The sequence below is a fragment of the Sinohyriopsis cumingii genome, chromosome 3 (genome assembly GCF_028554795.1).
Source record: "Sinohyriopsis cumingii isolate HCF-2022 chromosome 3, ASM2855479v2, whole genome shotgun sequence".
Taxonomy (NCBI): Eukaryota; Metazoa; Mollusca; class Bivalvia; order Unionida; family Unionidae; genus Sinohyriopsis; species Sinohyriopsis cumingii.
In genome coordinates, this window is record NC_142963.1 from 85,497,264 (window position 1) to 85,521,453 (window position 24,190).

The following is a 24,190-nucleotide window of genomic DNA, read 5'->3' on the forward strand; positions in this document are numbered from 1 at the left end:
AAGACAAAAATTATTCATGATCTGAAATATAAATGCATTTACTCTCATTTACAATGGTAATGGGCTTGTTCAAACAAGTTTAGAAATCTTTTCAACTGCCATTTTATTGTGAACTTTCAGAAAGTACAAATAGAACTTCTTTATTAAGGGTAGTTGATTAAGCATTTGTACTAATTTTTGCAATTACAGTACTGTAATCTAGTTACTCAGCTAAAATTCATAATAATATATAGCTTGTTATTCTCTTTTTAAGTCATATTGCCAAAATACACTGCATATGAATAAACATGCACCAAATGTATTTACAATGTAGATAGAACAGAGAAAATATTCTACTTGAAAATAAAGTATTGCTTAAAGCCAATGTTATATGTAAATATGCATACTGGGAAATAGGAGGCATAATTCAAATAAGAGAACGAAAACAACGTGTGTGTGCGTGTATGTATATATATATATATATATATATATATATATATATATAGCATGTGTCTTACTTTGATCCCACTAATCCCTTGTTCAGTCCAAAAGGAGAAGTCACTTCTCCCTTAAATTCAAGTCTAGCTTGACCCCTGTAATCTGAACATAACGGGTTTAATAATCTAAATAACATGATAGTCACAGGACCAAAAGAAAACTGACTGACGTTGACCATGTCAAGATATAGAGCTTGCATAGTCATGTAAGATAAGGTACAAACAATAAGGCACATCTATACGAGCCAAAAGTGTAAAAAAAGAAAGAAGTGAGAAAAACCAAACAAATACATGTCTGTTTTCATAACAAATTTATTACTGTCTTTACAAAAATATTGTAAACAATATTTTATGTATATAATAGACAATATAGTTATATACATTAAATGTATATAAAACTTAATTTCATGAGTGTTGCATACAATTGACACAGTATAAAAGTCCATTCTGCACTAGCAATCTTGTACGACAAGTTTATACATTCCATTTACGCAAACTGATCTTTACAAATTCTATAAACTGATCATACACATGTTCTATACAAGATTCAAATGTTATACATCCATTTTAAAGCACCAATTTCCCACATAATATTTAGCTAGAGTAGTAACTTGGTCCATGATCTGACACCTGTAATTACATTTGCACATTATCTTTTAATAATGCATATATTCAGCAAAAGATTAGGGGTTGGGATGAGTTAGAGGTAAAAACGTCTAGACCCTTAAAACCACCATAAAAGTTATTTAAAAAAATATGTAACAATCAATTTCATCTGGGTTTTATTAATATATAATTTCACTAATAAATCCAAGTTTAATATTAAATTGGAACTCAGATGTATATAAAAAGAAAATATATTCATAAAGGGAAAGGATGGAGGATTTATAACAAAACTCTACACATGTCAGTTTTTACTAAGGTAAAATGTTTCTTCCTATCTTAAATCTAGACAATATACATTTTGAAATTGGTTGGGATAGAGGGGAGATGTAAATCACTATAAATTAACTGCCAACAAAATAAATTTACCAGTTTCACATCAAATGAATGGTATACCAGATGGTTCTATTCATCTGTCAGATGGCAAATGAAATGATATATTGTGATAAAGCATTGTAAATGACATGATAAAGCTGTATAATGTTCAGCTAATTACTGCTTACACAAATTATATTTTGTATGTACAAAGTCTCCCATTTAATAGTAGAAACAATAAATGCCCATGGAGAAATAAAAAGAGATTCACAGATGACCTGAGGAAGCTGAGATAGGAAAAATAAGTTTAATTGACATAACTGTAAGAGAAGAAAACAAAACAATACATGGGACATTTTATGCATTTTACAGGTGAGGAATGATAAGGAAATTATCACCTGGATTACTGATAAGTCATTGTATTTAATGCATTGTAAAATCCGATTGCAAAATCATGGCCTTACTTCACAGGCATACCCAGACAAGGTGCATAACTCTTCATCAATTGTATAATAGAACATTCACTACACTGTTGCTTTTAGTTGATTATAAAGTGCTTCACTGAATAGAAAGTGGCTCTTGTGCAAACAAAATTTAAAGTATCGACATACCAGTTTTCATAAGTGTAGGGAAAAAAATTTGAAAGAAAAAAATCCAAATAAAAATAATTATAAAAAAATTAACTCATAATGAACAGTTCAAAATACAAAAGTCACTAAAAAGATTAAAATTTTGTTAGAACCAAGATTTGGTATTTAAGTACTACTCACTTTGATATGCATCCATATTGCTGTTTTCATGGGTAAAGGTGAAATAGGGTGCAGTATATTCACGGTGTGATAAACAGATAGCTGAAGACAAAAAAAGTCACTAAAGGGTGGAAATCAAGTCACATTGACATAGTCTTTGCAGATTGAGTTACTTTCCTTAAAATGCATCAACATACCAATTTTCCCAAGTATTCATGAAGAAGGTCTAGAACATATAAAGGGACAATAAATATATCAAATGAGAAGGTAATATTATATCCCTTCCCAACTAAATTTGTCAGTGAAAAACCAGCCACCGGACCAAGGTTTCTCAGCAAATATCAGACAATATTAATACTTTTTTCATGCCATGTTGCAACATACCACATAGTTTATTGTTGCAAAATAACTAAAATTCATAACATTCATTCTGAATTTGTAACAATTTAATACCAAGTGTACTTTTTCATGAAAGCATGTGTACGTCCACACATTTATCCCATGTAACATGCATAATCCAGCATCTACACATCACAGTATAATCAAATATATGTCCAATCACAATGGAACATTTTACTACCAAAGCCATGACTATGAATGGAAAATTCTTAAATGAATAAAATAAATAATAAATCAACTTGAGCAGTTATTACATTTAAATTTTGGCACATCAGGTGAAGATGTTTTTCAGTTTCATTCATTTCAAAACGGACTACACTGATACCTTGCACATACAACAAAACTATTCATACTTTGACAGGATATATCGTTGTATACTTTTTAAAAAAATATTTGTGTTCATTTCTATTTTTTTTTAAACTACAAAAAGTCAATATAATATGTGTAAATAACATTTGCAAGTCCCAAGTTTATTTACTTTTTCAGTAAATACTACATATCTAAAAAATTCACCTTTTCCACAAATGAGGCAAGGGACGACAACCGCACCCACTTTTCTATTCTAGAAGAGACTCTTTAGGTGCAACTTAATCATTATCAAATCTGAGTACACTCAACCTTTTTTTAACACCAGAATAATTTACGTGTTCCCCAAAAATTAAAGTGCAGCTATGAAACCCTTAATATCTGGAATGAATATTAGTCATTAATGCTTGTGTAACTCATGGAATGCTAACAATGCCCAGATACTGTGAATATATTGTATTCTCATTTTGGGACCAATTTTCGTGACCGTCATGACCGCTACAAACCACAGATTAAATGACCAAATGCACAATAGTAATTCGTTGGAAACAAAAGGATCCCATCTTCAATCCTTGATTTAGGAACCCCCAAAGTATCTTTCCTTTTAGAAATCCAGGAAAATTGATACAAACAAAAATAAATGAATTCAAAGAAAGAGAAAACAAAACACTTTAGATGTGAACAATCCCTGCAGCAGATAAAATACAAAGGAATACATTCACTTTTAATATGTGTCTGTGTCTGAACCTGATAAGAAACTTGCAAGAGAATGACAGATTTTTGCAACCCTCATAGTATCAATAAATTTTCCTTAAAGCGATTTACCATTAGTAAAATTCCCTTAAATCAGATCTCTTATGCTTCTCAGGAATGAACAAAAATCTGGATTAACAAACACATTTTTAAAAAAATGTGGAAGACATTCCCTGTAATCCATCTTCCAGTATTTAACAGGAATGTAATTTTAAGACATGGAAATTGTATATATTTATAAGATCTCTGTGAGTGTGTACATATGTGTGTGTGTGTGTGTGTGTGTGTGTATATATATATATATATATATATATATATATATATATATATATATATATATATATATATATATGTGTGTGTGTGTGTGTGTGTGTGTGTGTGTGTTCCAGTTTTAGTCTTGTCTGTATGATAGGTTTAATTATTGTAAACTTTAATGTACATATCCACATGTGAGGAACAAAATTCTCTGTTTCAAGTAAGAAAGGACCATTTTTTACATTCAGAAAGAATTATTTTGACCAGAGTTGTATCCTGAACCAGTTCACTGTCAAAATAATAATCAGATTTGAGATGTTTCAAAACCTTAATTATGTATTCTACTGGTATTTAAAAATGTTGTACATGACATCAAGGATGCCAATTATTTATGCAGAAAAAAATATTATGAAATTGCTTTACACCTAGTTTTTTTAAGCTTTTTCTATCTATATACAAATAACTTTTTAAAATTGAAATCATTGATAACACAATTTAGTACATCACATGATATATTCTTGAGTTCTGATTGGCTAACTACTGGGATTTATTTTAAGGACAGCACGCATTACTCCATGACCCCAGGATTCTATACCAGGCAATGGTTATTACACCTGTATCCAGCAGGCACTGTTGCCACTCTACAGCTAATTCACTGGCATTGGTGAAGTTGTTGTTAGAAAGATATATACTGGAAAATTTACGTACAAACATGATGTACAGGATCAAACCAAAACTTAAAAATAGGTCATGTGATGTGCTAAATCAGAAATTAATCGAAAATAGCCCAATAGTACTCAAACTCTTCCTTCTTCAATATCAGCACTCAGTACAAAAAGCTGTGAAGGGGTTGTGGAGAAAAAATATGTAAATAAGGCTGTACCACCAGAACAGAATACAAATAAACTTCTACAAAAGTTTTATGAATAAATGATTCAGAAATTATCAAGGGATATAGAACAGAAAACAAATTCCCCCTACCCCATTAACCACTTTCAGTTTACCTTTAATAAACCAATTCTTCCATTCTCAACAATATGTGTTTGTGTGTGTATATATATATATAAAAAAAAAACATTTTCTGTTCTTGTAACTCTATTTGAACTTCAATACTTTTGACAGGTCTATTTTAAAATTCCCCAACTCCAGTCATTCATCATTCTCAGATTTCTCATAACAATAGCTTCTAAGACTCTCAATAGCCTTTTCAATTAATTTTGTAACATCCCATTTCAAACTTTAGCATTGCATAAAAGGTTGTTTGATCTAATATCCATTGAAACTGATGTACAGAAGCAATAAACTCATTTTGCCCAAAAAAATTCTTATTGTTATTATGATATTTGTTATCATAAAACGAAAGAATGTAAATACTATTGTTGTGAACATTTCTCATTATAAAATTGTTTTCAACATATGCATTGATTTACGCCCTTACAAAAGCTCCCATGGCTGAAAATCATCTGGAAAGACATGCAGAGTGTATCACAAAGTGTATCATATCACTGAAAAATATACGCCTTTGCACCACTGGATCTGCGGCTTTTCCTCCTTGTTGATTCTCGTAGTGTCATATGTTTTGCAGACTCTAATCCTGAACGCCTTTTCTTTGAACATGAAACACCACAACTAGATTCCGAGTCACTTGATGAGAGACTGCTTGCCGCTGACCTTAGTCGCATTGACATGACCTTGACATTACTGAAGGGAGGGAACACAGCAGCTCCACTGGTAGATGGGGATGGGGATGCAGAGTTGGACCCTCGGAATGTTGGTGATGAAGACACGCCTGATGAAGAGCTATTGTTATCACAGATAAAGTTATGACTGGAAAATGAAAGACATTGTCCAAGGGGTGGTGAAGCTGAGGAAAATGACATATTTAGTGTCATCATTTTAGGACTTGTATGTGAACACAAAATACTGGCAAAGTACGTATCACTCTCTGAACCCATACCTTCATCTGATAAAACATCCTTCTTGGGATCTTCTGAATCTGAAAGGACATACAAAATGTGCATGAAATTAACTTTCAAAATCATTGAAAAAAGTTAAATAAACAATTCATCAGACATGGTGGCTAGCCAATGAATTTGACAGAAAAAATAGAGGGCATAATCAGGGAACATCATTGTAATGGGGGGGGGGGAATAGTTCTTGTTATATTTTTATGTGTAGTCAGCACATCCAACAACAGCATCGGACCTTTCCCACCCTGTTAGATATTTGGACAATTGTATGAAGGTGGGAGATATGGAACTTTTTTTAAATGTCTTTTTGTTGGTTTTAATGGCACTCTTAATAATGACTATATCATACTGAGGAAATTGAGCTAAATACACTTCCTAAAGATACACTGTAGCAGCTGACCTGGGCTGTATTGAACCCATGACCCTTGTATTAAAAACATGATGCAATACCAACCATAATGGTTCCAGCATGGAACAAACCCATATGCAGTGACATAGGGTAGTCACATTACACAGGTATTAAAAAACTGCAACCTTCAAATGAACCTTACTACCTAAAATCAATAAGTACAAGATTTATCTTCAGAGACATAACTATTAACTTGTAACTTAATTAGCTTAGATTTGAACCAATTAGTGTGTGATTATGCTCATTAAAAATGGGATTAAAAAAAAAATGTTATGAATGAGAAGCTAAATTATCTACTTATCAATTTCAGGAAGGTACGTTGCGGCTGGAATGTTATCAAATTTTGCTAGACAATGTGGAAAACAACTACCCAGTACAACCAACAGCATGGGATATTAAACATTATTTCTAATGGCAACAAAACTGAATTAAACTCTTTTTCTCACAAATTTTCTGTTTTCTACAGCATGTCAATGTGACACTTTACTCATGCATAAGTTTACAGTTTTTTAAAACAATCTTATATTTATATCCACTTACCTTCTATTTCACAAAAAGACTCATCTGTATCCTCCCTATCTCCATCATATCCGGACAGCACTGATTCGTTCAGGTTTAACTTGACAGAGTTTTCTAAAGTGGGTGTGTCCGTTTCATCACAATCACATGACACATCCTTCAACCTGTTGAATTTTTTTTAAAATAGACTTTTATCACATGAATGGCTTCAACAAAATAATACAAAAAACATCATCATACTTGCAATCAGATATTCAATATTTTTATCCAAAGTAAAACTAGTAGTATGGCTTTTAAGTTTTAATACATGGAAACATTATTAATCTTGAGGAAAAAAAGAAATAACTAGTTCACGAATTCCTAAGCAATATGGCAAGACAGCTATAACAAAAATTCAGGAGTTGACGATTTTTTTGGACGCCTAATATAGGCTGAATATTCTGTGAGCAAATCATTTTTTTTAATTAACTATGCAATTTGAAAAGATATGAAAAATGTTTAGTTTGAGGAAAACAAATGGGCAACATATGTTGTACCAACCACTAGAAGTACAATAGAATAGTAGAATAAACACCTTGAGCTATTCCTCTGCCTACTACGTGATGGGGAGACAATCAGCTCATCGAGGTTTCTGAACTTGACCCTGACATCTCTGCCATGGAGAATATGTTCTGTTACACCAAGCAATCCGCATAATTGTCTGTAACTTATAATCTGTGAAGGAAAATTTTTGATTAGTCAATTTTAAATCAAATTTAAATTTCAGTCAACCTGATTGCTGGATTACAAACTTAAGTTTGAGCATAGACTTGAAATCAATTGGTGAAATCCAAGCTAGTTTATATTAAATTCTACAATATCAATGAAATGGAAAATACTATAATAGAAATCCCATAATGTACAGAAAAAAAATTAAAACATTAAATATTTAACTATATCTAGTATAAGTTAAATAATTTTGACATCCAGATAAAAACTAGTAAATAAATTGTTTCATTATGTCATAAAAATGATAAAATTGGAGAGAAAAAAATTACAAATATATTTTTAACATAAAATTATCAGGTAATATTTTTCAGGTCATATATACATGGCAAAATTATGATGATTTAGTGTAGGCCACAAACTATGAAGTCCAAGTCCACAAATTTAAAATTTAACACAATGTGAAACATTACTATAAATGCTTGAAAATCTAATTAAATCATCCATACATGCAATACAATAGTGACAAAGCTATTTTGATCCCCCCCACCCCCTTCCAGGTTTAGTGCCACTATAAGCATAAGATTGGTTTTTAAGGAAAAATAATTTTTTGTCACTATTTTCTACTTGTGAATGCTTATTTCAACTGTATTAAAAGTCTCTGCACATTAATCAGCCATTTTTTAAAAAGATGATAATTGTTAATCTAATTATAGCTAAACCATCAACAATAAAGCCAAAGATGTTTACTTAGTAAACCAGATACATAACCAAACACCAAACAAGGCAGAGGTCCTAAATGGTTCCTCACTGAAAATTATAAACCAGTTGATTTACTTGCATAATTTTGTAATTGCTAATCATCAATGTCAATCTTGCAGATTTAGGTTTATATTGAAATTATTGGGCAGTGCTTTAAAACAACATAAAAAAACAAAGATGCCATCATATACACAAGGCTTAGCCATGCTGTTAGACAATCATGTAATCAGTTGTCTAGTGAACTGTATTACCCACCTCCCAGACTGTTTCATAACAATTATTAATGCTGTAGCCAGAGGAATTACATTATTCAGAGTCATGCAGAATCAAGCAGAGAAAATCCTAGAAGCCTAAGCTGTATATAATTGTCAATAACCCAGACATGTACACATTAAATATATTTATATTTCCTTTTTAATCATGGTCTGTGATTAAATGACTTACACAAGATGCTTTTACATTCATATTTTCAACAGGAACTATTATGGATTCACTGTTATCAATGCAATAAGATCAACATTTTCACCATTTCTGGTCTACATGCATCAACAGATGGTTCTCTGCTAGAACTATTAATATTAAATATCCAATCACTCTGTCTTCACTATTTTGCATTTAATTTGCATTGATTTAAGATCATAATTGTGCCACTGAAGCATGTAGCTTTTGTACCCTCTTGAATACCTATCCCTTCACTAATTCATGAAACATATGGGAAATGCACGCATCATTTTCTTCAGTTGACTTGCATCTTGCACTACTGCATGATGCAATACACAACATGTTGGTTTGTTGGACCTTGACTATCATGTTAGAATGCGGGTTTTCACCATTGTGATTGTATTATTGTTGTTATGGGTTTTAATGACATTTTTCAGCACAAGAATGGCTATTCATGGCCATTATAACTGGCAGAGGAAGAAACCAAGAAAACCCTGGAAAAAACCACCAACCAACAGGAAGCTACTGGCAAGCTTTCTCATGTACCCACATTGGCCAAACCCAAGACTTGAACCCATGCAGACAAAGGCAAGATGGCAATGATCCATAGCAGTGAACACTTTAGACCACTCGGCCACTCAGGGCCCCTTATGATTGTATAGCAATATGTAATGATATGTTGCTACCAATACTAACAGTTTGAAAACCATGTATAAATAATAACCATCACAAAGATTTGCTGAGACTATGATATTAAAAAACATTATGTTCTACCAACGGTGTTTCTCCTTATTTTTGAAAAACAGAAATGAGAATGACTGTGCTTATGATCAGAAGAAACTTTACAGATAAGTAATGAAAAAATATCACTTGAATTTAACAAATGAAATTAGATTTGGCTTAATCTCTAATGATTGGCAGGCTTCACACACAGTTAACTGCTGGTTAAATGACCCGAGATTTGAGTCACAAACTAATTTTCTGAGAGTAGTTTGGACAAAACTGATGAACTTAACATAGGAGGAACTTGGGTTAACATTCATGGATGGAGAGATGCGACACTTGTGCATCATGAGATTAGAAGTTCTTCCAGAATATTTTACACCTTCAAAGCACACACCAGTGATTGATGAATTTCACTATTCTGGTTACATTCAAAACCTGGTCACAAGATCCAGATTTACTGATGATTGTCAGTTACACTAATACAAGTGTCTGACTGGTTACTGTGAAAGTTCTTACTTTAATATTAGGTTTTGAGTACATAAAGTTTCACTACCAGTCTAACTATCTTACTGTTGTGGGTACAATACAAGCATGGAAGAATTGTTCATACCTCTATTTCACTGACTCTGTAAAATTGTTCATTTGCAAATCGCTGTTTGACAGCCTGTAGTGTGATGTCTCGATGGTCCACCACTGAGCCCTCCAAAAAACTGAAATGTAAATTATCATTGAAACATAACATGCCTAATATATAAGGATGCCAACAGGTACCTGGATAATCAAGTACCCGCTCATTAATAATAACCTCGGTAATAAAATGAATAACTGGTTACCTTTTAAAAAAAAAGTATTCCAAGTTCAGATCGAGACACAGAATAACAATTACAGTTCAAAGCTCATGTCATGTGCACATTCATTCATCATCACAGGAGCTTGTATGGTTGCTTGTCATACTTGTATTATACAATACAAGGGAGAACACTTCTCTCCTTTCTTGTGAGACCTATTTAAAAAATCAATACTGATATTAAAAGCTAGACCATACTAACTTTGTGCCTGTCCATAGTTCGTGCACCATTTTTCTTGTGACTTAAACACACTTATTTGAGTTCCTGATGACATTAACTAGGTCAATACTTTCTGTTGGCAGTGACAGTAAGTACTGATTAAGAAATATTCAACAAAAAAAAATTTAATATATACTACAATTCAAATAAAATAAAGCACAATATAAATGTCACGTTTAACAAAGGCCATTTTTGTCTCAAGTTTGTGGCCCTGGAGCCAGCATTAGCTGTTGGAGTCAGGGCCGATGTTCACAAGCTTGTTTACTAGGGGTGAAACGATTCATCAATACTTGTGTTGCAATGATACACAGATCGATACAAAAGACGAAGAATCAAAACAAAATGATACTTACCGTTTGCAAGTTATTTTAGTCTACAGAATTCATGATTAATTATTATTAGTTTGCCATTGTTATTCTGTAAAATTAAAGTTCATCTGAAACAGCATTTGTAGTCACAGGCACTCGTTTATAAGTAAAATTAAAAAAGACCATTGTTCAAATTAACACAAAGTGACAAGGTTCATAATCTACTAATTATTTTAACCCAATAGTATGTTCAGCATATACTATACATTCCAAACGTGTTTCACATATATAATTAAATACTTTCCTCATCATTTATTAACCACATTTACCAAAAGTTTTTATGTTTTATTGTAAAAGTGTTACACTGAATTCTCATTGTTGTTATTGCTTGTTCTGGTCAAGGTTAAACAATAATCACCAATCAGAAATTAATGTAGCTCATTCCCTGCATGACAAACAGGAATTATCGGCAAAGCAACAGAGAGACTTCTGCATTAATTGATATGTAAAATACTTAAATACTTTCAAGGTGTGCGAATGCATGAATCATGCAAAATTTGTACAAATTCACGCACTTGGAAAACAGTGATACACAACAACTCCCGCAAATTAGTTGAAAGTCCTGCATAAGAAAATGTGCTCTACGAAGTATAAAACTTTTATGTAACTGTTCTTGTCGCAACATTTGTTTTTTGGGTAGGCAACTGTTTACACATCTGGAACCTTCAAGCATTACCTGAATGGTAACTAAATTTGACTGGCACACAGTGCCCTGAATAAACATTACAGTGTAGTTTGAACCTTACATGAAAGAAATTTTACAAATGCGTGCTTAAAATACTTGCTACCTAGAAAACCCAACATTTCTGATTTCTGGTGTGGTTCATTATGATTTCATTTCGAAAATACTGATTGATGATAATGATGATGACAATAATGTTTAAAGTCATAAGGTATATCAGATTACTGGAGCTGGGAAAGTGTTAATGGAAATACCAGTGAGTGATTTTGAGCTTAAAATGGTGTTAAATTCAAGTCAGATGTACATGCTGGATGGACCAAAACAGATGGCATGATGGTCAATCTTTCAGTGGCATTTCAAAATTAAATGTAGAAAGGGTAGAATACTGGGCCTAATTAAAATAAAAAAAAAAAATTATTAGTATAATGCAATTTTCTTTTTAATTAATCAATTTGGTCCTGTGGATCATATGCTACAAACCCATATATCCATATCAGGGTTAAGACAAACCGAATAAATAAGGATAAAAAAATGAAATTAGGAAGTAAAGATATTTATTTCAATACCTCTGTTTGCACAAGCAAACTATGGCATCGACAGACTAAAGAAAGTTTATGTTAGTGAAAAATACTATTTTGGAGCTGATGTATAACCAAAAGATAATATTTGTGAGATTGGAAAATTGCACATCAGTCACACAGGTCAGTTTCCAAACATATTCTTGCTGACAAAGCTAGTTCTATATATATATATATATATATATATATATATATATATATATATATATATATATATATATATATATATCCCTTCAGAAGGAAGCACATAACAATATTCATACACAGATAACAGAACATGCTCAGAAATAATTAACAGATTAATGCTTATACAAGTATAGGTGACAACTTTTAACGCTGTTGATTTAAGCAGAGCTCTAAGAAAGTGGAGCAGGAATAAATAGACACAGATATTGAAGTTTTGGTAAATATTGAACTCTGGCTGTTTCTTCCTCACCCTTTTTTTCTATTCCCCCTTTTTCTCTTCGACAAAGGGGAGGTCTCCCTCCTAAAATTATATATGGGGAACAAATTTGGAATTTCTTTTTTTATGCAGTGAACGAATAGACCGATGGAATAAATAAAATTAGCACAGAATCAGCTATGGGACAGATTTCAAACTGCTAAAGTTTATCACCTTGTGTAAGTTTTAAAAAAAATATATGGAATAGGATTGGGTGTTGTCAATAGTTAAATACAAACACCTGTAATACAAATACCAGTTGGTATTCAACCTCATTCCCATGTCTGGATTTGTTCTAGATGAAATTTTCTTTTTACAAGGAAATTGCATTATTTCTTCTGTTTTGAAGATAACTTCATAAGTTTAAGTGAGATATGAAATTGGTAACAAGTGTTTTCAAATTATTCATGCAATGCAAACAAAGGGCCTGGTGGCTAAAGTGAGTTAAATGGAGCCACCATTAAATGTCCTAAAACGCTGGATAAAACTCACTGAAAACCAACAGGTAGTCTGATTGAAAGTATTTGTATTATCTTCTCATAGATGAAAATTGCATATCAATTTATGTCCATCTGTAATCTACATACTGGAAATACAACCAGAATGCAAACATACATAAAAGGGCACCACCTACCTTCCAACGATGGAAAGATCATGAAGTTCACATGATTATCGATATGTACCGTATTGCAGGCTGTGTACAGTGAATTATTTTGATAAGTGGCAGGTGTATGTTTCACTCCTATTGTTTACTGGACGTTTTTTTTGTTGCTGTGGGAAACCCAAGACATATTTTTGTCATGGCAAAAGCAACACAGAAACTTGGTTTAATACTGTAACATACATTTCTTATACCATGTTAGGAAAATATTAAAAAAATGGACAACTATACAGAATAAAAAATTTTCACTGAAATATTTAAATGTAAGGGAAATCATGTGTGTAAATATGGTAATTTTTGCATTAATTTAACATGCAAGTTTGAGGAAAACATGGGATTCTTGAATGTGAATTGCTTCATTGATTCATTCTATTCTGACATTACATAAGTAGTGGACCAGTCTAAACTGAAATTAAATGGTGCCAGATATGATTTAAAAAACAGGCTGTATTAATGTGACTAATGGATGTTATATGACTGAAAAATGAGGAGAGGGATTATGTTAAACTTAAGAACATGTTGCACTGGACTGTCATTAAGGGATGAACCATGGCAGGTCGAGGATACTACAAGTCATCATTTGCGGACTATTCATGAAAGTTACTGTAGACATGTAGACTACTTGTTGTTGTTGTGGGGTTTAACGCCATTTTTCAGCACACGATAGGCTATGATGGCAGCCAGTATTAATGGTGGAGGAAGAACCCAGGAAAACCTTGGGAAGAACCACCAGCGCACGAGAAGCTACTGGAAAGCTTTCTCACATACCCACAATGGCCAAATCCTAGACTCGAACCCACACAGAGATCCATAACGAAGAGCGCTTTAGACCACTCGGGGCCCCTGTAGACTAGTTAAAGTGAGCATTATGCATAAATAATTTATCAATTTCTCTGGTGTCTATATTCTTGTATTAACTACTGGTCCACATAGGATTCAGCTGATTTGTGATAAAAAAAATTCTTTTACTGCAGATCCAGGTAAGTAACAAAAATAAATGTACATTATATAAAATAAATAATTAATTTTTCATAGTTTTATCTAATTATGGCATGTAATATATAGATTGCTCAGATTATGCTTTTTTGCCACTTACCTTGCTAATAAATTACACTTATACCTCTCTTGGGGGTTGCATAGTGTGAAACTTCAACAAAGCAGTTTAGGTTCACATTTAATACAATTTCCCTTTCATTGAGTATCTGGGTAACAGATTGTTAGGATTGACAGGTACCTGGTAGAAATTTCCCAAAATTCAGACATCTCTATTAATATATAACTCCAATCCTCTGCACCAGTAATGATACATTAGCTCATGGACACAGATGTTTAAAAAATAATGATTGCATACAATTCTTTGTTTTAAACCTTTCTTCAAATAGTATTTTTTCCTTCTTCAAAAGTTTCTTTTGAAGGTTGTTGCCATGGGATATACATTGTTCTCAGTAACTCTATATCTCCTTCTATGATTATTGTTTCTTTGTCTTGCTATTCTAATGCAAAAATTCATCCTTATATGCCATTTATGCTTCCTTTTTTATGCTGCTTTATAAGAAAGCAATGACTATCTTTTTCCTCAGACAGACTTAAAAGAGTTATTCTCTCCGCTTACCATTTTTCATGGATGTGGAAGGAGCACCGACTGAGATCTTCTATTGTGAAACCTGTGATTTCCTGGATTTCTCTAGGCCATGGAGACTCTGGAAAATTAATTTGTTTTCTCTCAAAAATCTTGTGAATAAAAAAAATGTAAAATAAGTTGCTATCAAACAGTAAATTAAAAAACTACCAGCATGGTATGTAGTACATTTTTACTTGATTCACTTGATTTTAATTTAACCATGAAAGTTAAGATTTCATTAATGTAATATTCAAAACAGACACAGAAATTGAGATGACAAAAAAAAAAATCATTAAACAGACTTCACAGTCCTTGGCTAAGTAAAGAAAAATGTTCGCTAAAAAGCATACAGGATTGTTCCAATAAAACATACTAGGGACTTACAGAAGACACTTTCAACATGGAGTGATCAAACATAGAAGCAATTGAGAATTCTATATCATTTTATATGAACTCTTTAAGCAATATGAGTACTCTCAATATAGGGCCTGTACAATATGTCATGAAAGTGGATCAGTGCATTGATATAATGTATAAAAGTGCTCCAAACAAATTTAAACAACTAAAATAGGTCTCCTGTGGTCATGTTATGAAAATGTGTCAGTGTATTGATACAATGAAGAAAATATTTCTTTTGATGTTTTTAAAATCATGAATAATTAAATCTATTACTGTCTGGTTGAAGAATTTCTTTCTTTTCTTAAGTATTTATTGTCAGTAAATAATTCATATAAGGGAAGGTTTTTAAAATTTCCTATGGAACATGTAAAAAATTTAATATTCAGAGATCTTCTGTTCTTGTTTGCTGCCAACATACTGTCCTTTTCTTTACATATGTAAAGTGTAAAAGATGAAGTGTGTAATATAAAAATGCATTCATGTTTTTTTAAAATTCCTAATCAAGGGTAAGAACTCATTTCATATATATATATATATATATATATATATATATATATATATATATATATATATATATATATATATATATATATTTGATTTAATTTGTTTGTTTGTTAGTTTTATTTTTTTAAAATTCTATTACATGCTATTGTAATGTAACTTTGTTTACTGGATATGATACTGTCTAGAACAGAGTACAATTGTGACTGGTTTTTTATTTTCTTGACATAAACAACTAATAAGAGAAACACTGTATCTAGTTTCTGACTTTGATTCAGAACCAGTGGTATTTTTAGTAAACAACTTTTTTAAAAAGTTTTTATTATTCTTTCTCAGAGCAGAATTATTAAGTTAGGTCAAGGCCATACCTAGAGTACATGAAATGAAACGTGTTTATTGTTACAAACTTCTAAATTTTCTAAAAGACTGACCCACATCCGGGAATCTGTTTTGCGTCTAAGACTTATTACTGATGTATTGAGAAAGAATTTTTTATTAGTGCCTTAACAACTGAGAAGTCATGTTTTATGTTGTGACAGTTTGGGCTAATTATTTTAAATTCAAGTGATTCTTTTCCCTGAAAATACTAGCTCTAATTTAATTCTTGGGCAAGGACATTTAGCAATATTTATACAGAATTCAAACACTGGAATAATATTTCTGTGATTCAACAAGAGACTGTTGACATTGCAGCACTTCACTGATCATTATTAATGTCAATGTCTTTCATATTGGATTTTCTGCGGGGCTCAAACTCAGTTTCATTTAGGACTTTTTATTACTAAGATTTCTATTTGTTAATTCTTGGATTATTTTTGGATTTGATTTGTAAAACGATAAGTTCTTTTCTCTCTCATTTTTCACTTGATATTCTAGGAAAATAAATTATTTGTTAAATTTTACAAAGCTTGTCATCTTTATTTTTTTCCTGTTATGTTTAGGAAGAGCCTAGACTCGTAACAAATATATACAACAAATTCCTCTTCCATATCAACTATTTCTTTCTGCCGAGTCAGAACAAAACATTAAGTTTGTGAATATTCTGAATTTATGTGAGACAAAACATAAAAAATCTTTCACGTTTTGCTTTTAAATTAGGCTTGCAGTTAATTTAATACTTTTGAATATTGACAAAAAGCAAGAATACCCCTTACCCATTTTGAGAAGTAATCGTGCAAGTAGGACTGAACTAGCAGCTATCTCAGCAGGGCTGTATTGACCCATCTCAGCTTGAAGTAATGATAACTCACAAATGTAATGTGTCAAGTAATATGTCCTTTTGTCATGACCCACTACTGTGTTAAAGATTTCTACAAAGTCAGCTATATTTGCCACCTGGAAAACATAAAGAAAAATGCCAAACTAAGGCAAAATTTGCAGCCAATTTTTAATCTGATTTAAATCAAAGGGACAGAAAATATATATAAATGTTTAAGACGATACAAATCTTCCAAATAAAAATCTTATCTTATTTTTATACCTATGTTTCATATCATACCCAATTCAAACTACTACATCAATTATAAATACTGAATAAGATCGAGGAGAAATTCTAAATAGTAACAAGCAATCATTGGATATATGTAAGCCTAAAAAGTTCCATGGCTCAATTGAACTAAGATGTTTATTTGATCTCTTGCTCGACTCTATATACCTCTTAATATTTTGAAAGATACAATTTTAGATCCAAACGTCTGTTGAATTCATGAATTCCTCCAGAAGTGAAATGTGTCTTTACAGTAAGACTGACTTACCCTGATGTTCCCTCTGAGAGTTGCTGTTATTTCTCCCATCATTCGCACCACATCTTCATATTTATATGTATTGTCCGTCAGCCAAGCAGCCTCTCGGATTGTGATAATATCTCTCCCAAGGAATCTGAAAATCAATAGTTGTCATGAATTACTGGAATCTATTGGAAAATCAGCAGTCCTGAAATACTGGAATTTAATTGGTAAATACTAGCATAGTAAACTCATCATATGAAACTACAAGCAAATATATTTGTCTTCAAATCACTCATTATGACAATCACAAACCTATACACATAATGGGCTAAACAAAATGTCCTAACTTGTTTTATTATTTCACTATTAGTGTCTTTTTCCAAGACAAAGCATGATGCACATAGATGTGAGAAAATGAAAATTTGCCAGTATTTTAATAGGTGTTTTAAAGGTCTTAGTTCCTTTGAGGAAGCAAAATATTAAATATTACATAGCTAGTCCGATAAAATGGCACCTGGACTTTTATTGGATTGTTGGTGATTCAGGGTTAGTAATACAATCTAAGACATCAACTCTGATATGTAACATAAGTGCACATTTAAAAGATTTTTTGACAGTTTTGGTGGCTCAATATATTGACAGCTGCCTTTCAGAAATTTGTAGAGTATTTCAATACCAAATCCAATGCTGGACAACTTGGAAATCCACACAGAATCACAATAACTCCTATTAACATTTTGAATTACCGGGCTAATCAGTAGATAATCGAATGTTCTATAAATATGGAGCAACCAATCAGATGCAACCTAACTCATTGAAAATAGTTATTTTGGTCATGTGACTCAATGTCTAGACATTTCCTGTGGCTGACACATGATGTTCATCTTATCATGACTTATCAAGGAAAATGGACAAATTAACTGAGTGTTCTGAGCAAAGATCATCCTTCTTCACTTTCAGACTTGTTCCAATCCAGTGTGAGTTTTGCCACATCACCTCCTTTTGTCAGTTACCAAGCAATCTTCCAAAGTTTTAGACATTTTAAAAGTTTGCATGTACAATATGACACCTGAGGCAAGGCCAAATTTTGAAACTTACATCAAGTCACTCAGTCCCTATGTGATACTTTTACAACCATTATGTTTTAAATGGCCTGGTTTTAAGATTATGTTTCAACAATACTTCAGCTAATACATTCCTAAATTGTTTTTTTTATAAATAAAAAGCTGGGATGGTAAAACAAAAATCAGTAATGCACAGTTTGCTTCACTTTGATTTTAAAAATAAATGTTAAATTTTCTGGGTCAAAGAGAAGCCAAATAAAAGTGAGTTCAATACACAAGTGGGCTAAAGAGAAGCCAAATAAAAGTGAGTTCAATACACAAGTGGGCTAAAGAGAAGCCAAATAAAAGTGAGTTCAATACACAAGTGGGCTAAAGAGAAGCCAAATAAAAGTGAGTTCAATACACAAGTGGGCTAAAGAGAAATGCAACATGTATTAGTTAGAGAAAAGGATTTAGAGAAGAACTTGAAGATGGTGAAATAAAACTAAATAATAAAAATATTTTCAAGACAGGAAACTCGATCCAATATTCACAGATATTACTGTGGCAAATATACCAGTTGTTACCAACATATCATAAAATGCAAAATTGCTTTTAATGTTGTTTTGGGTTGAACACCATTTCTAAGTGCTAGAAAGGCTATAAATGGCAGCTAGTATAACTGTTGGAGGAAGAACTGTGGGGGAAAAACCCCATAAAGAATCACAGAAAGCTACTGGCAAGCTTTCTCACCTACCCACAGTGACCGATGTTGGTGTTGTTGTTGTAGGGTTTAACGCCATTTTTCAGCACAAGATAGGCTATACATGGCGGCCAGTATTAATGGTGGAGGAAGAACCCGGGAAATCCCCGGAAAGAACCACCGACCCTCGTGAAGCTACTGGCAAGCTTTCCCACATACCCATATTGGCTGAATCCGAGACTCGAACCTACACAGACAGAGGTGAGACGGCAGTGATCCGTAACGGAGAGCGCTTTAGACCACTCGGCCACTCGGGGCCCCCACAGTGACCGAGCCCAAGACTCAAAACCATACAGACAGAGGTGAGTTGGCAGCAATCATAAAGGAAAGTGGTGTAGAGCACTTGGCCAACCAGAGCCCCACCTTAAAATGAATCCTATTTACCTTGAGCACAATACCATGGCCGCTACTCCAAGAAGCTGTAGCTTAGACCTAGAAGTTGTGTGAACACGTAAAAATCTGTCCATCAGGCTGACAGCTACATGCAATGTCTGACTGGAGAACTCTTTCATACCACACACTTCGGCTAGCCAGTCTACTAATATATACCTGGAGGAGAAAAAAAAGGAAGTTATATGGACTTAGTAATAAATGATTTCTCAGAATTATAAAGAGCAAAAACATTTAATGCAAGTTTGTAAAGAAAAAATATCATTAACTGCTGTTGAAATTATCTTTCTGTTACCATCAGACATCTAATTTTATTCAATCAACTTCTTTTTAAATCTGTCATTACTTTGGAAATTAGAACATAAAAATCTACAATGTCTGAATGAGATGTCAGTCAGTACAATTTAATTTACTGAATTTCTCTTGAGTGACATTAAAAATAAATGTGGTTACTGCTTTAATCAACAATCCATATATAGAAATATAAAACCAGAATAAATTTTGTCAACAACTTGTTCTTTTGCTTAAGAAAAATAAATGCCAGGTCTTAGTACTTAACACCTTAATAAAAGCATAAAATCAGTATCAGTTTCTCTGTATCACAAAATAAAATTAACTGTTTTGTTAATTCTGTTCCTTTACAACGATTGGAATGAAAAAACTAAGGATTAAGGAATTCACTTTGGAAGTATGTTATATTTCGTATTACTTACCTCATGGATGCAGTGAGTTCTTGTGATGTCCTGAAGCTTTCTTGAGTATTAAAGGGTTGGATGGAATGGATGAAGTCTTGAATGAAAGATGCAGCTTTTTTCTTTGATATCCCACCATATTTTCCTAATGAATAATAATGACAAAGCTCCAGCTTTGCTTCCAAACAGTCTAAATTGGCTATAACCCTGAGTTTACGTATAGACTCCAGTTCACTGGCTTTGTCCATCACCTGGCAAGACAATGTATATTGTATTCAAATTAAAAGTTCTGGTGAAATGTCTCAAAAAATAAAGAGAGAGATGAACCTGTTTTGGGAGCACAAAAAACTCTAGTAATTTATTTCTTCCAGTGTGAACACCCCAAACAATTCTTTGAAGAAAAAAAATTGTACATATTGTCAAGCAGACATGTGCAACATACAGCCCGCAGTTTTACCCAGCTCCATAAGGGTACATTTTAAAGCCTGCACTCCAAGGAAATTACACTTGTAGAAAACAATTCTATATCCAGAAACAACGTACAGACATCCACAATAAATCTGAATACTTATTCTGTAATGTAAGTCACACAAGCCCTCCACCTCTCCCTTTCCCCCACCATATATAAATAGTCTGTAAATGTAGGTCACACAAGCCCTCCACCTCTCACTCTCTCTATATATAGTCTGTAAATAAAATATATTACGACTCACAGTTAAAGATACATTTTGTTTCCACAACATGTATGCAGCAATCCCTGAATTCTGACTAGCAGCTTTCTGGAGGTAGGCAGAGGTTTCTTCCCTTGTCTCTTCCTCATTTAGGAGTTGAAGAGTCTTAGCTACACACACCTTAATGTTTCTATTGTCTTCCTATAAGCAGAAACGGTTTAGCATTCATTGATTTGTTTGCATTATGTAAACAACTCTTTCATGCGAAAAGTATATTTTGTCAGTTAATAATAGGAGCATCAGCAAAGTCCTATATACCTTTCACGGCTTGGTATTTTGGAAAACCAATAAAATATCAAACTGAAAAGGTCATTAACATTATATTTATAGGTATCATCTCTATCAGTAGACTGACATATGTAACAGCACCTACTGACTGCTTAATATTTAAATTAAACCAATGGTAGGAATGTTTCTTAATGTCCCCAAAAAAATTAACAAGTTTATAAAACTGACAAATTGTCTCAAAATGTTTGTACTGTGGAAGATTTTTGACAAAATCATGTTAATGTAAGTCACACTAACCTTAGACCATTTTATGTCACAAATGATTTAATAAGCGTATCAATACCTCTAAAAGATTGTGTTTTTGTATAAAATTATCTGTTGACTAAGCATTTTGTCCATTTCCTGGTTTCATAAAACATGCCCTAGGTTCATCATGTATTTATACTTCTACTTTAAAAGCAACATACAACAGCCAACACTGGAAATGTATATGTCTAGTCTTGCCATTTGTCAATACAGGTGATAAACAAATTATTAGCATACCGTGTGTAAATATTCCTTCATGTATCTGAAAACGGACTCCTTGCAGCAGGCCCCATTTACTGACCAAGGTGGACGGATAAATAACCAAGTGAAGGGATCAGTGCCATTAGTCAAGTTCTCCACTCGGCAGAAAATCTCTGCTGCCTTCTCTCCATTACTGTTCACTTTACGTCCTTCCTGATCCCCTGGTACTATAAAATATTTATGGAAAATATCAACAATGATAGATAATAGTTATTTATGTCTGCATTTTTATATGGTAAAAGAAAGGTTTTGAATTACATTTCTAATCTGTTTCTTCCTTCTTGTTGCAAGCAAAATAACAGTAAACATCAAAGAAATTCCCTAGTTTTTCTAATTTAAAAAAAATATCATTACACATAACTTACTGGAGTTTAAAAATGGAAGTCCAAACTGAAAATTTATATATCAGTATATGGCCTGAAATATTTTGAAAATGGAAGTCCTCAAATCAAATTCACACAATTTTCAAGACTACAAATTTACTCAACAGTATTGAGTGAAATGTGCATTAAATTTTCTGCAATGGCAATGTTTGTCCTGTACAATATACCTACAAAATTTGAAAGCTTTTGCTTTCGCAGACACAATTTCTATAAATGGGTAAAATTACCACCCATTTACTCAATAAGGTTTTCATTTCAACTGTCACAATTCTTACCAACAACTACAAAAAAAGACAGACAAAAAAACTAAGTCCTGTATATAGACAACTTGTTAAAAAAAGGTCAATGATCTTGAACATATAGCATGTAGGAACTAAAGAAAACTTCGTCCAAGGAATGTATAAAATGTGCTCAGTTTTGAAATGGTCATAAATATAGTACTTGCAGTTACACATATGCAACTTCCCTCAATCAAAGGGCATAAGTAATATAAAAGTAAAAATCCCAAGTTGTTCCAAATCATCTTTAAACTCTAGTGGGTTTGACAGGGAGACTATATTTAACTTGCAATGAAACATATACCAGAGGTCTCAGAAGCGTGTTATCACACATATTTGGATGCGAATGTTTTATCAGGGATGCAGAAAATTATAAATGTAGGAGTCCTCTGTATGCACTCAATCGCTGGACGGCAAATTCAAAGGCTTGCCAGTCCTGCTTCAGACACTTGTAGGTGGGAAAATGTGTTGATCAATTGATCATATTAGCTGTGCTGATATTTACAATGAGAAAATTCAGTAGCTGAAGAAAAGAAAAAAAAAACAACAGATGTATATGGTGTCATTGTAAAAGTACATCAGAAGAACATAATGCAATAGCTTGGTGCAAGTTCAAAGACTTCAATAGCTGCTGAGTGGTGGGAAAATGCGCTGATATTTACAAAGGCTGAATTCAGAGGCAGAAAGACAAAGTGATGTACACATGTATAAGAGTACATCAAATGAACAACTTTAGCTTTCATTATTGTGTTCATTTCCAAGTGTAGCCAAATAAGTAGTGCATGTGGCCTAATCAAGACATGCTGAGAGCTAAACAATATGCTCTTCGCAAATTTGGATAAGTAATTTGGAGTTAAGCAGCAAACTGATGAAGGTTGTAATAAAATTTGTAAGAGTAATAAAGTTGCTAAAACTAATAGCTCGCAAGGAACATTACACAAATATTAGAACGTGTGTGATGGCTAGCTTAGTCGTTGGCCTGACATAATTCAGTCTCACTCTAATGTTCAAACAAGAGCTATATATCAGTGGTATAAAGAAGTTAGAAAATTAAACTCAATGGCAACCACTGGTTCTTCCCATCTGGAAATTTAGTCACTTCAGGTATGCCCAATATGCTTCTGGTAGGGGACTGCAACTTTTGCTGGTGGGACTCCTATTTTTCCCAAAATGTAAGTCCTGTACTCCTAGTTTTAAAATCCTAGCAAGACCTCTGATATATATATATATATAGATACACACACACACTAGATCTGCACAAAAATGTATTAACCATATGTAATTTCCATATTCAAGTATTCTCACAAGTTTCAACTTTATTTCTCTGCAATTTGAGGTACTGAGATTAAAATCTTAATCACTGCAGAAATGTCTCCATATACAAATCTGATTTGTCAATATAAGTAATCACAACAATGGCCACTTACATCCTTCATTGTAGAGGTAAGCAAGAGCTAATTTTACTAATGCTTCAATGTTCCCGGCATTGGCAGCTCTGAAAATAAGAAACAAAATGTAAACAATTGCTCCTGAGTGTTCTCTCTAATTAGTGTTCCCAGTGTCAGGTGAAACTGACAACTGTTTCACCTATAAAAAAAAATTGAATTTTTCAACTGATAAC

General features: G+C 32.7%; 1 protein-coding gene and 1 long non-coding RNA gene across 3 annotated transcripts in view; one reads left to right on the forward strand and one right to left on the reverse strand.

The window, feature by feature from the left end:
- Positions 1-6,729, forward strand: part of LOC149803232 (uncharacterized) — a 37,202-nt gene extending 30,473 nt beyond the window's left edge. The window contains exons 2-3 of the long non-coding RNA XR_016420162.1: positions 5,502-5,847; positions 6,606-6,729. This is a non-coding gene — a long non-coding RNA (uncharacterized LOC149803232). The remainder of the gene's footprint in view (positions 1-5,501; positions 5,848-6,605) is intronic.
- LOC149803233 (cyclin-F-like) overlaps positions 771-24,190 on the reverse strand; it is a 28,723-nt gene continuing 5,303 nt past the window's right edge. For both annotated transcript variants that reach the window (XM_089952872.1, XM_089952873.1), the window contains exons 4-15: positions 23,997-24,064; positions 21,885-22,075; positions 21,096-21,254; positions 20,404-20,633; positions 19,685-19,849; positions 17,522-17,645; positions 16,922-17,102; positions 14,859-14,946; positions 10,059-10,158; positions 7,389-7,528; positions 6,836-6,978; positions 771-5,912 (exon numbers count right to left, since the gene is read on the reverse strand). In XM_089952872.1, coding sequence (XP_089808998.1) covers positions 5,419-5,912; positions 6,836-6,978; positions 7,389-7,528; positions 10,059-10,158; positions 14,859-14,946; positions 16,922-17,102; positions 17,522-17,645; positions 19,685-19,849; positions 20,404-20,633; positions 21,096-21,254; positions 21,885-22,075; positions 23,997-24,064 — 2,083 coding nt within the window. In that variant the 3' untranslated portion in view covers positions 771-5,418. The remainder of the gene's footprint in view (positions 5,913-6,835; positions 6,979-7,388; positions 7,529-10,058; positions 10,159-14,858; positions 14,947-16,921; positions 17,103-17,521; positions 17,646-19,684; positions 19,850-20,403; positions 20,634-21,095; positions 21,255-21,884; positions 22,076-23,996; positions 24,065-24,190) is intronic.